General features: G+C 44.1%; 1 protein-coding gene across 7 annotated transcripts in view; it reads right to left on the bottom strand.

Moving 5' to 3' along the window:
- The window catches only part of camsap2a (calmodulin regulated spectrin-associated protein family, member 2a), an 85,299-nt gene extending 68,872 nt beyond the window's left edge, over positions 1–16,427 (bottom strand). For all 7 annotated transcript variants that reach the window (XM_064934635.1, XM_064934638.1, XM_064934636.1 and 4 more), the window contains exons 1-2: positions 15,794–16,427; positions 2,104–2,363 (exon numbers count right to left, since the gene is read on the bottom strand). In XM_064934635.1, coding sequence (XP_064790707.1) covers positions 2,104–2,363; positions 15,794–15,932 — 399 coding nt within the window. In that variant the 5' untranslated portion in view covers positions 15,933–16,427. The remainder of the gene's footprint in view (positions 1–2,103; positions 2,364–15,793) is intronic.
- Between the last annotated feature and the right edge of the window lie 326 nt (positions 16,428–16,753).

Raw genomic sequence — 16,753 nt, 5'->3', positions numbered from 1 at the left:
AAAGCAGCCTAGCCTAGTCACTTCTGTAGTGCCTTGACAAAGCAGCCTAGCCTAGTCACTTCTGTAGTGCCTTGACAAAGCAGCCTAGCCTAGTCACTTCTGTAGTGCCTCGACAAAGCAGCCTAGCCTAGTCACTTCTGTAGTGCCTCGACAAAGCAGCCTAGCCTAGTCACTTCTGTAGTGCCACGACAAAGCAGCCTAGCCTAGTCACTTCTGTAGTGCCTCGACAAAGCAACCTAGCCTAGTCACCTCTGTAGTGCCTCGACAAAGCAGCCTAGCCTAGTCACTTCTGTAGTGCCTCGACAAAGCAGCCTAGCCTAGTCACCTCTGTAGTGCCTTGACAAAGCAGCCTAGCCTAGTCACTTCTGTAGTGCCTCGACAAAGCAGCCTAGCCTAGTCACTTCTGTAGTGCCTCGACAAAGCAGCCTAGCCTAGTCACTTCTGTAGTGCCACGACAAAGCAGCCTAGCCTAGTCACTTCTGTAGTGCCTCGACAAAGCAACCTAGCCTAGTCACCTCTGTAGTGCCTCGACAAAGCAGCCTAGCCTAGTCACTTCTGTAGTGCCTCGACAAAGCAGCCTAGCCTAGTCACCTCTGTAGTGCCTCGAAAAAGCAGCCTAGCCTAGTCACTTCTGTAGTGCCTCGACAAAGCAGCCTAGCCTAGTCACTTCTGTAGTGCCTCGATAAAGCAGCCTAGCCTAGTCACTTCTGTAGTGCCTCGATAAAGCAGCCTAGCCTAGTCACTTCTATAGTGCCTCGACAAAGCAGCCTAGCCTAGTCACTTCTGTAGTGCCTCGATAAAGCAGCCTAGCCTAGTCACTTCTATAGTGCCTCGACAAAGCAGCCTAGCCTAGTCACTTCTGTAGTGCCTCGACAAAGCAGCCTAGCCTAGTCACGTCTGTAGTGCCTCGACAAAGCATCACAATAAGAAGCAACATAGAATCTGAATCACAAATGGCACCTTCCCAAAATAGTGCACTACTTTTGACCTGAACCTTAGAAAGAGAACTGAGGGAGAAAGTGGGAGAAAGATACCGAAAGATAAAACAGGGGAATACAGAGAAAGAGCATTAGAGAGAATATGGGTGGATGGACAAAAAGACAGCCACAGTACTGGGGACAGGGAGAAAAACACTGACAGTCAGACAGGGTTAAAATTCCATATAGACTCTGGGGAGGACCGTAAAAATAGTGGGTCTGGATTTGAAATGATTAGGGGGATGCCCACATTCCCATTCTAATGCTTATGATGGTGTACTGATTCGTTATGGAAGGGAACCCCTGTCAATTAAACCCTGTAGATTGAGACAACACACTGAGAAAACAGAGGCTATAGAGATGTACAAAGAGACAAAAGGGAGAGTGGAAGATAGAAAAAGACGTGTGCGCACCCGTGCACACACTTTTCTTTCCCTTACATGCTGACCCCACCGAGTGAGTGCGCCATCGGGCATGTTGATTTTTGTCCACCCACACCACATGATCAGGACATGCAGGTTGAAATATCAAAACGAACTCTGAACCAAATATATTAATTTGGGGACAGGTCGAAAAGCATTAAACATTTATGGCAATTTAGCTAGCTAGCTTGCTGTTTCTAGCTAATTTGTCCTGGGATATAAACATTGTGTTGTTATTTTACCACCACCGACTGGACTGTGGACATCAGTTCCTCTTTCAATCACCCACATGGGTACATGCTCCTAAAATCCAATGAGGAGATGGGAGAGGCGCGACTTGCAGTGCGTCAAGTGTCACAAATAGAACCAAGTTCTATTTTAGCGCATGGCTACGCAGACGGTTGTTGACGCGTGTGTTGTTGACGCGCATGAGCAGTGTGGGCGCAACGCGGGCGGTGTGGTCAGCATGTTAGGGCGCTTTTTAGTCATTCAGTTCCTCTTATGTTTGTTGTGTAGTAAATCTTTTTATTTATTTTTTCCTGTAAAAGCACATTGTGTTGCATTCCATGTCTGAAAAGTGCTGTATAAATAAAGCTTGATTTGATTTGATGTGAAAGAAATCCACAGTAGCTGTAATCACAACCAAAACAAAGATAGCCATTATCCCCCACCCCCAAACCATCAATCGAACCCCTCTTTCTTACCATCTGTATGGGCCTCTTGCGGAGGTCACGCTCTGTGACCAGCCTCTCCTGGTCTGTGATGTAGAGGCCCTTCTGAGCCAGGGCCTGGATGACATCATCGTGGCCAACAAGGGGCTTGGCGGCGTCATTCTTCAGGATGAGGCTCCCGGCTCTACAGTAGAGATCAGCAGACAGCAGCAGGTTGGCCACTGGAGGCTTCAGGTGCTCCTGATCATACTGGTCTGTGTAGAAGGGCTCCTTCAGGTCGGCCGGCACACTGTCTGCATAGGAGAGAGAGGGAGAACAGTTGAAAACGATGAATATGAATATGCAGTTTGTACCAAAGTAAATTTTAATTCATTAACACTTAACATGTGAGAGAGAAAGTAAGGAATGATAGAGGGGAGGAGCTTCAGTTTAAAAGCATGCAGGCCTAAACACAGTGGAAGGTCAGCCTACACCACCTCATATTACCTCCTACTGCATTTTTGTCACATTCCTGATATGATGAGAATCAATCAATTAGTGAATCTAGAAGATCAACACGTTTGAAAGGGTTATTTGAAGGTATGATATTTTACTACATGACTGATGGTAACTCAGTGTTTAACTCTTTCCTCATCCAAAGACATGGGCGTGATCTCCATAGGATGGAGCACACGGTGCGTTACCATGGAAACTACAGTAGGAGAGGAACCCGATCGATTCATGTGCACTCCATATCTCTCTACCTCCCAGGGAGCTTCCCTCAGTCTGCTTTATCAAAGAGAGAGAGACGGATAACATAAGAGAGTGTGTGCGCATTTGTGGGGGCGGGCGCATACGAGCTGACAGATACGAGTGGGCCTGATTTCAATATTTCAGCTCCTTATTGTCAGACTTACAGGGTGTTGAGAAAATGGGGAAGGTATAAAAACCAGAGAGACTGAGATTGCTCAAACAGCTACGAAAATAACCAGATTTTCACACCGCTCAAGTGGCTGCACATTAGAACAAACAAAGTGTGGTTAAAAGGAGATTGACCCCCACCCTGTAATGCTACATGGGGTAACGCTCCCACATATACAGACACATGCATACACACACAGACTGATCTCCGGATATGCAACACACCCATATCAGAAGGAGCAGATGGGTGTTCATTATGACGAGGGTGTGTAAAGCCACGGTGACAGAGGCTTTCGCAGCTTCACACTGCTCATCCCACCCTCACACCACTCAGCGAATCATTTCAGACAGGCCAAGTCAGCAGCTAATAACAGAAACACGTTATCTGATCAATGACAAGGTCACCAAAGGGTCCTAGAGGTATACATTTCTATTAACCGCAGATCTAGGATCAGATTACCCTATCAATAATCCTCACCTAAACCATTATGTGGATGAAGAATACATCTGAACTGGTATCAGTGGTTACATTTGGGGCAACTTTGACCTACGCCTTGAGGAGAACGCAACTGAACAAAGGAATAATTGGAGGGATGGTGGGCGTGGCTCCGACAGAGGTGAGGACAGGGCCATGTTCAGTACAAAAACGTTTTGGAACGTTGCAGATAGAAATGCTATGAATAGAGTCAACGTAATTCTTTATTCTAGATGTCAGAGGCATTTTTGTTGTTCTAGATAGCATATTTATGCTAAGCACATCCCAGGTTAGGTTTAGTGACGGGGCTAGAGCTCTTCGAGACGATTACACAATAATGCACCCCTGGATCAAAGACTCTACATTGACAAGGGATAGCCTACTCCTCTCTCACTGGGCTTGCCCTTCGAAGAAGACCCAGATAAGATAGTAAACAGTAGCATTCACAAAGAGGAAAGAAAAACACCAAAAGGAAATCCATACCTGTCAATAGGTCAATTTTAAGCAAGTCGGAATCAAGTATCAAGTCACTGAGGACGACTTCGAGTGGAGTCCCAAATCTAACAGGTTACGTTTGAGTCAAGTCCTCAGGTCTCTCGCCTCTCTAACCTCGGTTGGTACAATGCAATTAGTGAGGAGGAGAACTGCCTTATTATGTTCCACACAGGTTACCATTGCAATCAAACCTCAGTACAACACCAAAATCTGAGAGAGGAAAAAATCCTATTCCAAACTCCAGATTAATTTCAATATGTGTGTGTGTGTTTGTGTGTGTGTGTTAATGTGTTTAATTGCTTATGTGCCTGAAAGTATTCTGAGCCTTGAGCAGTGTTCCCTGGGATCTGAAGACCAGCTCTGCCTCTCTACCTCTGGGAACGAAAGAGACCGTATTTATGGAATCATCCCATTTCATTCAGACCTAATTAAAAATACATGGAGGATCTGGTTAGAAGTTCATGTACTGTATTCTCTAATATTAGAGCAGCAAAACATAATCTGCTCACTGGCACTGCAGTAGAATATTCTGTCTGCAGCTTGAATCAAATTGCATCACTCTTGGTCAGAACATTTGGGAAAACTAGTTGTGCCACTAAAAATACAAATACATAATAAGGTTGTATATTAAAAATACATAATAAGGTTGTATATTAAGTGGTACATTCCTTTATGAGGAAATGTTTGACTGTTCTTTTATGCTAGATGTAGATCTTCAGATGTTGATCTTTATGAATACCAGCTAGATAATATTATCATTTGGTTAGTTAAAGACCCAGTGCAGTCCAAAACTAATTATATATAAATATATATACACACACACACACACACACACACACACACACACACACACACACACACACACACACACACACACACACACACACACACACACACACACACACACACACTACATGACATTCAAGTATGTGGACACCTGCACTTCGAACATCTCATTCCAAAATCATGGGGATTAATATGGAGTTGGTCCCCCCTTTGCTGCGATAACAGCCTCCATTTTTATGGAAAGGCTTTCCACTATATGCTGGAACATTGCCGGTGTGACTTGCTTCCATTCAGCCACAAGAACATTAGTGAGGTCGGGCACTGATGTTGGGTGATTAGGCCCAGCTCGCTGTCGGCGTTCCAATTCACCCCAAAGGTGTTTGATGGGGTTGAGGTCAGGGCTCTGTTCAGGCCAGTCAAGTTTTTCCACACCGATCATAAAAAAAAAAACATTTCTTATGGACCTCACCTTCTGCACGGGGGCATTGTCATGCTGAAACATGTTGGAAGCATCCCCAAACTGTCCACGAAGTTGGAAGCACAGAATCGTCTAGAATGTCATTGTATGCTGTAGCGTTAAGATTTCCCTTCACTGGAACTAAGGGGACTAGCCCGAACCATGAAAAACAGCCCCAGACCATTATTCCTCCTCCACCAAACTTTACAGTTGGCACTATGCATTAGGGCAGGTAGTGTTCTACAAGCATCTGCCAAACCCAGATTCATCTGTCGGATTGCCAGATTGTGAAGCGTGATTCATCACTCCAGAGAACCCGTTTCCACTGCTCAAGAGTCCAATGGAGGAGAGTTTTACACCACTCGAACCAACGCTTGGCATTGTGCATGGGAATCTTAGGCTTGGGTGCAGCTGCTTGGTCATGGAATGCCATTTCATGAAGCTCCTGACGAAAAATTATTGTGCTGATTTTGATTTATTGTGCTGATTTTGCTTCCAGAGGCAGTTTGTAACTCGGTAGTGAGTGTTGCAACTGAGGAAAGAGGATTTTTACACGCTACATGCTTCAGAACTCGGCAGTCCCATTCTGTGAGCTTGTGAGGCTTACCACTTCATGGCTGAGCCGTTGTTGCTCCTAGACGTTTCCACTTCATAATAACACTTACAGTTGGCCGGGGCAGCTCTTTCAGGGCAGAAATTTGACGAACTGACATTTTGGAAAGTTGGCATCTTATGATGGTGCCACATTGAAAGTCACTGAGCTCTTCAGTAAGTCCATTCTACTGCCAATGTTTGTGTATGGAGATTGCACGGCTGTGTGCTCGATTTTACATACAGTTGAAGTCGGAAGTTTACATACACCTTAGCCAAAAACATTGAAAGTCCATTTTTCACAATTCCTGACATTTAATCCTAGTAAAAAATCCCTGTTTTAGGTCAGTTAGGATCACCGCTTTATTTTAAGAATGTAAAATGTCAGAATAATAGTAGAGAGAATTATTTATTTCAGCCTTTATTTCTTTCATCACATTCCCAGTGGGTCAGAAGTTTACATACACTCAATTAGTATTTGGTAGCATTGCCATTAAATTGTTTAACTTGGGTTAAACATTTTGGGTAGCCTTCCACAAGCTTCCCACAATAAGTTGGGTGAATTTTGGCCCATTCCTCCTCTCAGAGCTGGTGTAACTGAGTCAAGTTTCTAGGCCTCCGTGCTCGCACACACTTTTTCAGTTCTACCCACAAATGTTCTATAGGATGAGGTCAGGGCTTTGTGATGGCCACTCCAAAACCTTGACTTTGTTGTCCTTAAGACGTTTTGCCACAACTTTGGAAGTATGCTTGGGGTCAATGTCCATTTGGAAGACCCATTTGTGACCAAGCTGTAACTTGGTCTTGAGATGTTGCTTCAATATATCCACATAATTTTCCTCCCTCATGATTTCCATCTATTTTGTGAAGTGCACCATTCCCTCCTGCAGCAAAGTACCCCCACAACATGATGCTGCCACGCCCGTGCTTCATGGTTGGGATGGTGCTCATCGGCTTGCAAGCCTCCCCCTTTTTCCTCCAAACATAACGATGGTCATTATGGCCAAACAGTTCTATTTTGTTTCATCAGACCAGAGGACATACGATCTTTGTCCCCATGTGCAGTCGCAAACCGTAGTTTGGCTTTGGTATGGGGGTTTTGGAGCAGTGACTTTTTCCTTGCTGAGTGGCCTTTCAGGTTGTGTCGATATAGGACTCGTTTGACTGTGGATATAGATACTTTTGTACCCGTTTCCTCCAGTATCTTCACAAGGTCTTTTGCTGTTGTTCTGGGATTGATTTGCACTTTTCGCCCCAAAGTACGTTCATCTCTAGGAGACAGAACATGTCTCCTTCCTGAGCGGTATGACGGCTGCGTGGTCCCATGGTGTTTATACTTGCGTACTATTGTTTGTACAGATGAACGTGGTACCTTCAGGCATTTGTAAATTGCTCCCAAGGATGAACCAGACATTGTTGAGGTCTCCAATTGTTTTTCTGAGGTTTTGGCTGATTTCTTTTGATTTTCCCATGAGGTCAAGCAAAGAGGCACTGAGTTTGAAGGTTGGCCTTGAAATACATCCACAGGTACACCTCCAATTGACTCAAATTATGTCAATTAGCCTATCAGAAGCTTCTAAAGCCATGACATCATTTTATTGAATTTTCCAAGCTGTTTAAAGGCACAGTCAACTTAGTGTATGTAAACTTCTGACCCACTGGAATTGTGATACAGTGAATTATAAGTTAAATAATCTGTCTGTAAACAATTGTTGGAAATATTACCTGTGTCATGCACAAAGTAGATGTCCTATCCGACTTGCCAAAACTATAGTTTGTTAACATGAAATTTGTGGAGTGGTTGAAAAACAGATTTGAATGACTCCAACCTAAGTGTATGTAAACTTCCCGAATTCAACTGTACCTGTCAGCAACGGGTATGGCTGAAATGGCTGAATCCACTCATTTCCACATACTTTTGTGTGTATATATATATATATAGTATATATTTCTAAACTGTGGTTGGAATAATACAGTGACATCACCAGGCATTAAATTTGTTAATAGACCAATAAGAAAGAGAGTTCCAAACCTCTCTGCCAATAAGAGCTGGTTTTCAGTTTTCCCTTCCCCACTCAGACCACTCCCAGACAGTCATAACAAAATACTTGCTATAGAAATTACTCTTTGCTAAGAAGCTATTTTAGTCTATTTTTCATCATTTTAATTGAAAACAATCACAGTTAATTGTTACCCAGAAATGATTTGCTATTGAGATTAAAAAAAATAAAAAAATGTCTGCATTGAACCAAATAATACAAAACAGATGTCTTGTTGAGGTTCAGTGCTAGTTTCAAAGCACATTGGTTTTAGAAGGGCTTATACTCCACGCAAGTCTCCCAAAAGCAGACATCTGGATGTATTTGTTCCAGATTTCATAATTATTCTAAAGATCTAATTTAACTGTACTATATATAAGAATATGAATATGTATATAGTGTGTAAATAGTATTTTTGTTGTCGCTTTGTATCTTTCCTATTCATAACTATTATTGTATTTTTGATTTTGAGTGTAATGTAATGTCTTAATGTTGTTCTTGTCTATTACTTTCTGTACTTTTTCATGTATTTGTACGTTGTATGTGGACCCCAGGAAGAGTAGCTGCTGCATATGCAGTAGCTAATGGGGATTCTAATGACCTAAACCTTAAAGCTAGCAAGGCTCAAACCACGCCCACCTGAGAATGCAGCTCTGTTCAGCTTTCATTTGGCCTAGAAGTGGATAATCCACATGTCAAGTACTTGTCACTTCACTGATTGATTTCAAATAGAAACAGACTATATTCATACGATTAATTGTGCAAAACCACCTTTTCTCTTGGACTCTGGGGAAAGGTGTGACACGATGTCTCAAAAGGATGGGGATATAATTGGAAATTGTAGACATGGGACTAAAAGGTTTTTTCAAAGTTGATTTAACGATGGGGATTAAATGCACTGATACGGCAACTACGTGAAAAGAGAGAAGAGAAAACGGTCTAGTAAGTGTTCCCCTTGGTTGGATATAACATTTTCTTGTTTGATTAGATTAAAGTAAACAGTCACCACTCAGAAAAGAAAGCCAACACGAAAAAAAAAAAAATCCATATATCTAAATCAATTGAACAATTTTTTATCTTTCCCCTATTCTCAAATAAATATGCATTGGTTAATTCTAAAGTGATATATGTTTATGTTCCCAACAGGTGGATACTATTTTGGTACAAAACATTTTTCTCCTCAATCATAAGTAATGTTGCACATCTTTGGGAGAAAGCCAAAATGTTGATGGGAGATTGGGAGGGGGCGGTTACAAATTCTATTGGGTTTGGTACCTTAGAAAGAGCTGATTGGATAGAGAGTAATTTAATGCAAATGTATTCAATTCTGACTATATGTGTATGCAAATTAGGGTAACACTTTACTTGACACCCAGTGTCATAACACACTATGACATGGTCATAACCATGTCAAAATATGTCATAACAGCTGACCTAACTGATCATAATATGGTCATAACACTGTCATGACCCATATATTTACACCTGTTGTGACATATATTGTGTTATTTTATGGCTGGTTATGACACCTACATGATACTATCAAAACCCACATTTATTCAAATGTGTTTTTTCCCTGCCAAGAAGTTTCCTTTCATTTGAAAGTTTGTATTTCTTAAATCCTTTGTTTTTGTTGTAATTCATTCTTTTACAGTCATGTAAAATTTTCTATAACTTGTAGAAAATGCACTTTCTGACACCACTAAGAAGCATTATGACCACCATATAAGCCAGATAGGCCTATCACGTACATGCCCTTAAGTCAGTCATCAGTCAAAAGAGCATTGGGGTAGGTGCATGTCTGACATCAATGTGTAAGCAATTGCAATGATAATTGAATTTGGAACATTTCAGAAAATGTTATATAACATAAATACACTGTTGAGAAGTAGGCTATGGTGCAATGGAATGTTTTGCCTTGTGTGGTAGGTTTTGTGGGTGTTGACACTCTAATGTATCTGGGGTGGCAGGTAGCCTAGTGGTTAGAGTATTGTGGGCCAGTAACCGAAAGGTTGCTGGAACGACTCCCCGAGCTGACAAGGTAAAAATCTGTTGTTCTGCCCCTGAACAAGGCAGTTAATTGTAAATAAGAATTTGTTCTTAACTGACTTGCCTAAATAAAGGTTACATTTTTTTTTTAAATGTACATGTACATTTCAGAAAATGTTTTACAGAAATGTTATATAAGAAGGTTTTGTGGGTTTTGACACTTATGTAGGAGTCAAAATCGGGCATAAAATACCATAATATATCTCACAACAGGTCTAAATATGTGTCATGACAGTGTTATGACCAGGTTATATCAGGTGTTATGACATTATGACATGGTTATGACAGTGTGTTACCAATTAGTTGTTATTTTCAACCAGTCTCAACATCAACAGTGACGAAGCGACTCCGGGATGCTGGCCTTCTAGGCAAAGTTGCAAAGAAAAAGCCATATCTGTCACGCCTTGGTCTTAGTATTTTGTGTTTTTGTTAATTAGTTGGTCAGGCCAGGGTGTGACATGGGTTTATGTTATTGTGTTGTAGTATTGGGGGTTTTGTAGGCATTGGGATTGTGGTTAATTAGGGGTGTGTTTAGTTTAGGTTTGGCTGCCTGAGGCGGTTCTCAATCAGAGTCAGGTGATTCTTGTTGTCTCTGATAGGGAACCGTATTTAGGTAGCCTGGGTTTCACTGTGTATTTCGTGGGTGATTGTTCCTGTCTCTGTGTAGTGTTCACCAGATAGGCTGTAATAGGTTTCACGTTCCGTTTGTTGTTTTTGTATTTATTAGTTATTTCATGTATCGTTCCGTTTTTTCTTCATTAAAGACATGAGTAACCACCACGCTGCATTTCGGTCCGACTCTCATTCAAAAAATGAAGAACGCCGTTACAGAATCACCCACCACACACGGACCGAGCAGCGTGTTAACAGGCAGCGACAGCAGGAGCAGCGAAGGGAGGTCGTTATGGACAGCAGAAGCATGGAGTATACGACGTGGGATGAAATAGACAGGTGGGCGGTCGACCCAGAGAGAGTGCCGGAGCCCGCCTGGGATTCGCTGGAGCAGTGCGAAGAGGGCTATAGGAGAATGGAGTTGGAGAGGCAATCACGACGGCGCAGAGGAAAGCCCGTGAGTCAGCCCCAAAAATGTATTTGGGGGGGGGGGACTCAGAGGGAGAGTGGCTGAGTCAGGAGACAGACCTGAGCCAACTCTCCCTGTTTATCGTGAGGAGCCAAGGAGGTGACCAGAACCGGTGTTGGAGGTGAGCGAAGCAGAGACTGTGAAGGAGTTAATGGGGAAATTGGAGGAGAGAGTAATGAGGGAGTTGCTAGCTTGGTGCTTTAGGTACAAGATTCGTCCGACGGAGCGTGTCGGGGATTTAATGGCACCTGGGTCAGCGCTCCATACTAGTCCTGAGGTGCGTGTTAGTCGGCTGGTGAAAAATGTGCCAGCCTCACGCACTAGGCCTCCTGTGTACCTACCTAGCCTTGCACGTCCTGTGCCAGTCCTGCTCTCAGGCTCTCCAGTACACCTTCACGGTCCAGTCCATCCTGTGCCACCTTCACACACCAGTCCTCCGGTGGCAGCTCCCCGCACCAGGCTTCCTGTGCGTGTCCTCGATCCAGTACCACCAGTTCCAGTACCACGCACCAGGCCTTCAGTGCGCCTCGCCTGTTCAGCGCAGCCAGCACTTTCTCCCTCTCCTGCGCTGTCGGAGTCTCCCGCCTATTCAGCGCTTCTAGAGCCTTCCTCCTCTACAGCGCTGCCGGAGCCTCCTGCCTGTTCGGAGCAGCCTGAGCTGCCAGTCTGCATGAAGCAGCCAGAGCTGCCAGTCTGCAAGGAGCTGCCAGTCTGCAAGGAGCTGTCAGCCTGCATGGAGCAGTCAGAGCTGTCAGCCTGCATGGAGCAGTCAGAGCTGTCAGCCTGCATGGAGCAGTCAGAGCTGTCAGTCTGCATGGAGCAGCCAGAGCTGTCAGTCTGCATGGAGCAGCCAGAGCTGTCAGTCTGCTTAGAGCTGCCAGTCTGCTTGGAGCAGCCAGTCTGCATGGAGCTGCCAGTCTGCATGGAGCTGCCAGTTTGCAAGGAGCTGCCAGTCTGCAAGGAGCTGCCAGTCTGCATGGAGCTGCCAGTCTGCAAGGAGCTGCCAGTCTGCAAGGAGCTGCCAAAGCTGTTAGTCTGCATGGAACAGTCAGAGCTGTCAGTCTGCAAGAAGCCGCCAGAGCTGTCAATCTGCATGGAGCAGCCAGAGCCGCCAGTCAGCATGGAGCAGCCAGAGCCGTCAGTCAGCATGAAGCAGCCAGAGCTGTCAGTCTGCCAGGATCCGCCAGTCAGCCAGACTCTTCCAGATCCGCCAGTCAGCCAGACTCTTCCAGATCCGCCAGACAGCCAGACTCTTCCAGATCCGCCAGACAGCCAGACTCTTCCAGATCCGCCAGACAGCCAGACTCTTCCAGATCCGCCAGACAGCCAGACTCTTCCAGATCCGCCAGTCAGCCAGACTCTTCCAGATCCGCCAGTCAGCCAGACTCTTCCAGATCCGCCAGTCAGCCAGACTCTTCCAGATCCGCCAGTCAGCCAGACTCTTCCAGATCCGCCAGTCAGCCAGACTCTTCCAGATCCGCCAGTCAGCCAGACTCTTCCAGATCCGCCAGTCAGCCAGACTCTTCCAGATCCGCCAGTCAGCCAGACTCTTCCAGATCCGCCAGTCAGCCAGACTCTTCCAGATCTTCCAGATCCGCCAGTCAACCAGACTCTTCCAGATCTGCCAGTCAACCAGACTCTTCCAGATCTGCTAGTCAACCAGACTCTTCCAGATCTGCCAGTCAACCAGACTCTTCCAGATCTGCTAGTCAACCAGACTCTTCCAGATCTGCTAGTCAACCAGACTCTTCCAGATCTGCTAGTCAACCAGACTCTTCCAGATCTGCTAGTCAACCAGACTCTTCCAGATCTGCTAGTCAGCCAGACTCTTCCAGATCCGCCAGTCAGCCAGGATCTGCCAGAACTGCCAGCCAGCCAGGATCTGACGGATTCAACTGCCTGGCTGAGCTTCCTCTCAGTGCTGGGCTGCCCCTCAGTCCCGAGCTGCCCCTCAGTCCCGAGCTTCCCCTCAGTCCCGAGTGGCTTCAGTCCCGAGCTGCCCCTCAGTCCCGAGCTACCCCTCAGTCACGAGCTGCTCCTCAGTTCAGTGGGGTTCTGGGTGAGGACTATTAGGCCATGGTCGGCGGCGAGGGTGGAATTATCCCAGGACGCGAAGGGGAGGAACTATGACATTTATGGAGTGGGGTCCACGTCCCGAGCCGGAACCGCCACCATGGACAGACGCCCACCCGGACCCTCCCTATGGTTTTGAGGTGCGAGGGTGGATTATCCCAGGACGCGAAGGGGAGGAACTATGACATTTATGGAGTGGGGTCCACTTCCCGAGCCGGAACCGCCACCATGGACAGACGCCCACCCGGACCCTCCCTATGGTTTTGAGGTGCGTTTGGGAGTCCGCACCTTAGGGGGGGGGGGGTGGTTCTGTCACGCCTTGGTCTTAGTATTTTGTGTTTTTGTTAATTAGTTGGTCAGGCCAGGGTGTGACATGGGTTTATGTTATTGTGTTGTCGTATTGGGTTTTTTGTAGGCATTGGGATTGTGGTTAATTAGGGGTGTGTTTAGTTTAGGTTTGGCTGCCTGAGGCGGTTCTCAATCAGAGTCAGGTGATTCTTGTTGTCTCTGATAGGGAACCGTATTTAGGTAGCCTGGGTTTCACTGTGTATTTCGTGGGTGATTGTTCCTGTCTCTGTGTAGTGTTCACCAGATAGGCTGTAATAGGTTTCACGTTCCATTTGTTGTTTTTGTATTTATTAGTTATTTCATGTATCGTTACGTTTTTTCTTCATTAAAGACATGAGTAACCACCACGCTGCATTTCAGTCCGACTCTCATTCAACAAACGAAGAACGCCGTTACAATATCTCACTGGACAAAAAAAGAAAAGATTATGATGGGCAAAAGAACACAGACACTGGACAGAGGAACTCTGCCCAGCACCCGGAGTCGCCTCTTCACTGTTGACGTTGAGACTGGTGTTTTGCGGATACTATTTAATAAAGCTGCCAGTTGGGGACTTGTGAGGCATCTGTTTCTCAAACTAGACACTCTAATGTACTTGTCCTCTTGCTCAGTTGTGCACCGGGACCTCCCACTCCTCTTTCTATTCTTTCTGTTCTGTGAAGGAAGTAGTACACAGCATTGTACGAGAACTTCAGTTTTTGGCAATTTCTCGCATGGAATAGCTTTCATTTCTCAGAACAACAATAGACTGACCAGTTGCAGAAGAAAGTGCTTTGTTTCTGGCCATTTTGAGTATGTAATCGAACCCGCAAATGCTGATGCTCCAGATACTCTAATTGAGGTAAAACAGTAAATCTGGTCATAGATGATGCATGTATGAACTACACATTGAATCATCCAGCCTAAAACAGGAGGTTTAAATAAAATGAATTGTCACCAACGTACCAGAAGATGTCTTTAAAACACAATTATATAATTGTCTAGCATCAGTGAGCTGATGTGTACTGTACTACTTTGTTACCTCTATCGACGTAATCTCTGCATCCACTATATGCCCTTCAATATGCCCTTTAGTAAACAGTCGGCTTGAGTATACTGAGTACAGCACAATCCTGAGCCTCTGGCAAACTGCTGGCTATTACCCAAAACAAAACAAAACCAAGGATCAAAACAGCTCAAATAAGTATACAATAGGAATGACTTTTATTTCAGAACATGTGCTGTTATAACTGCTTTCAAAAGTCAGGTATTGTCCCCTAGACTACCAGGCTTATAGCAATACCACATGCCTTGGAATGAACTCAAGGTGCAGTAACTGAAATGCATCGCAAAGACCCCTAGGGCCACTTTCCCAGACACAGATTAAGCCTTGCCTAAAATGCACTTTCAGTGCAGAATCTCCTACTATTGAACATGCCTGTTAGTCCAGGGCTTCTCTCAATTTGTGTCCGGGATACCAGCCCCTAAGCAGGCTACAACTTGACCGGCTCAAAGCTACATTCCACATTATTGAGCTGGGCCTTGCCGCACAGATGAGTCAGAAGCTCTCTATTCTTTTCTTCAGTGACCATCGAGACTCAATGGTTTACAGCAACGGAGTGAGGTGGAAAACATTTGGGCTGCGATGATTCACATCAGTCTGTCTGCCCCCCTAAATATTGACAAGAGGTTTGGGTTCTGGTTGGAGTTTATATAACAAATAACTTATTTGGGCATACCTCCACATTAATAAAACTGTTGTCTTTATTGAAGAACCTATTGGTCATCCAAACGTGACTCATATTACTCTTCTAATACTTTGAACTATGTGAAACAGTACAATTTCATTACTATTATGTAATATGAGCCACATTTGCCAACTGTAAGCTTACTGATAACCATGGTACAACAATAACCATGTGATAATGAATGTAACTCCATTATGCCCATCTAGATTTGATTTTATGGAGTGGGCCTGTCATACTCAGGGTCACAGCTCTCACAGCAGGAGACATCCACAATCTGTTGAGATTGATGAGATCATTTGTGGCATCCCTTCACAACTTAATGTTTGCAGTCCACTGCAACTGAACTAGATAGGAAATTATCATGCAACAGTTATTGTTCTTAGCATAGGTCTCTTTGGGAATTATGTATGTGTGTTTGTTATGGAAGGATATTCGCCTCTTGGGTATTCTAAATAAAGTGATTCAACATATATTTATATAAATACTACATACACATCCATTGTACAACAATGTACATACACATATTGTAATATACATACAATAATTGTACAGAAATATATTACAAGCTTGAATGGTTTGTGTGTGATGTTATGTATAGCTGAGCGATAATATCGCAGGGAAGAATAGCCAAATTGTTGACCAATGTGTTTGAAAAACAATTCAAAGGTAATTATTGACAAAATACATTTTTAAACCACCTACCTGTCACAAATGCTTTGGCCACTAGCCATGTGAGGCTACAGCAGATTTTTGCTCGTGAAAAATCATAACGATCAAAAGACTTTATTGCGGGAACAATAAAGGTATTTTTTAATTCCTTTGCGTCCGTCACTTCACCCATTATAACACCCTGAGTGTCAATACCAGCCGTCGGAAACCCAAAGGTTACTATGTAGCAATAGAAGTCGATGACATCCCACCAAAGGAATTTAATGCACCAAACTTGACTTGATTTGCAGCCTTCAATGCCTACGTCAATTTACAATTCGTTGGAGGAGACATGGATAATTGACTGCAAGCCATCGGTAAGGTATCGTCTAACTCCTTTGAGTCAATATGAATCGTGGAAGCAGTGCCTCTCCTTGTATTTTTCATCCATACCGCTGCTACCATTTGAAATGGAGCTCGCTGAATAGCTGTCAACCAATTTCTGAATCTCAAAGAGAAATACGCATTTTCTTCAGATAGAGAGGAAAAAACATTCCCATTATTCAGTCTTTGTTCTTTCACCTTCCTTTACATGTTCCCCTTTGGATAGCTTTTTTTCTCCACTATTCAATCTATGCTTTTCTTCGCTTGTTACGGTTTTCCTGCCGCACTGTGGCTATAAAAGAGCTGCACTATTGCGCGTGCGCATACCACCCATCCACTTCTGCACCACATGCTAAAGAGGAAAAGCATGCCTTTACTACAGAGTGTAAATAAAGCAGAATGTACGCATGCATAGTTTGAATTGTTTGGATAAAATTCTGTGTCTGCGTATATGTAGAATGCACCCCTGGAATATAACAATTTTAACTTTCAGTAATGAGATGGATTATTTAAGTGTGTCTTAGTCAGGAGTTATTCTCATAAATAGATGGTTCTCATAAATAGATGAATTTGCCTAACATTTTGTGGTAGGTTGGCTATGTATTTTCAGTTGCAAGTATACACAGTATG

The sequence above is a fragment of the Oncorhynchus masou genome, chromosome 24 (genome assembly GCF_036934945.1).
Source record: "Oncorhynchus masou masou isolate Uvic2021 chromosome 24, UVic_Omas_1.1, whole genome shotgun sequence".
NCBI lineage: Eukaryota > Metazoa > Chordata > Actinopteri > Salmoniformes > Salmonidae > Oncorhynchus > Oncorhynchus masou.
This window is presented reverse-complemented; position numbering and strand designations above follow the sequence as displayed.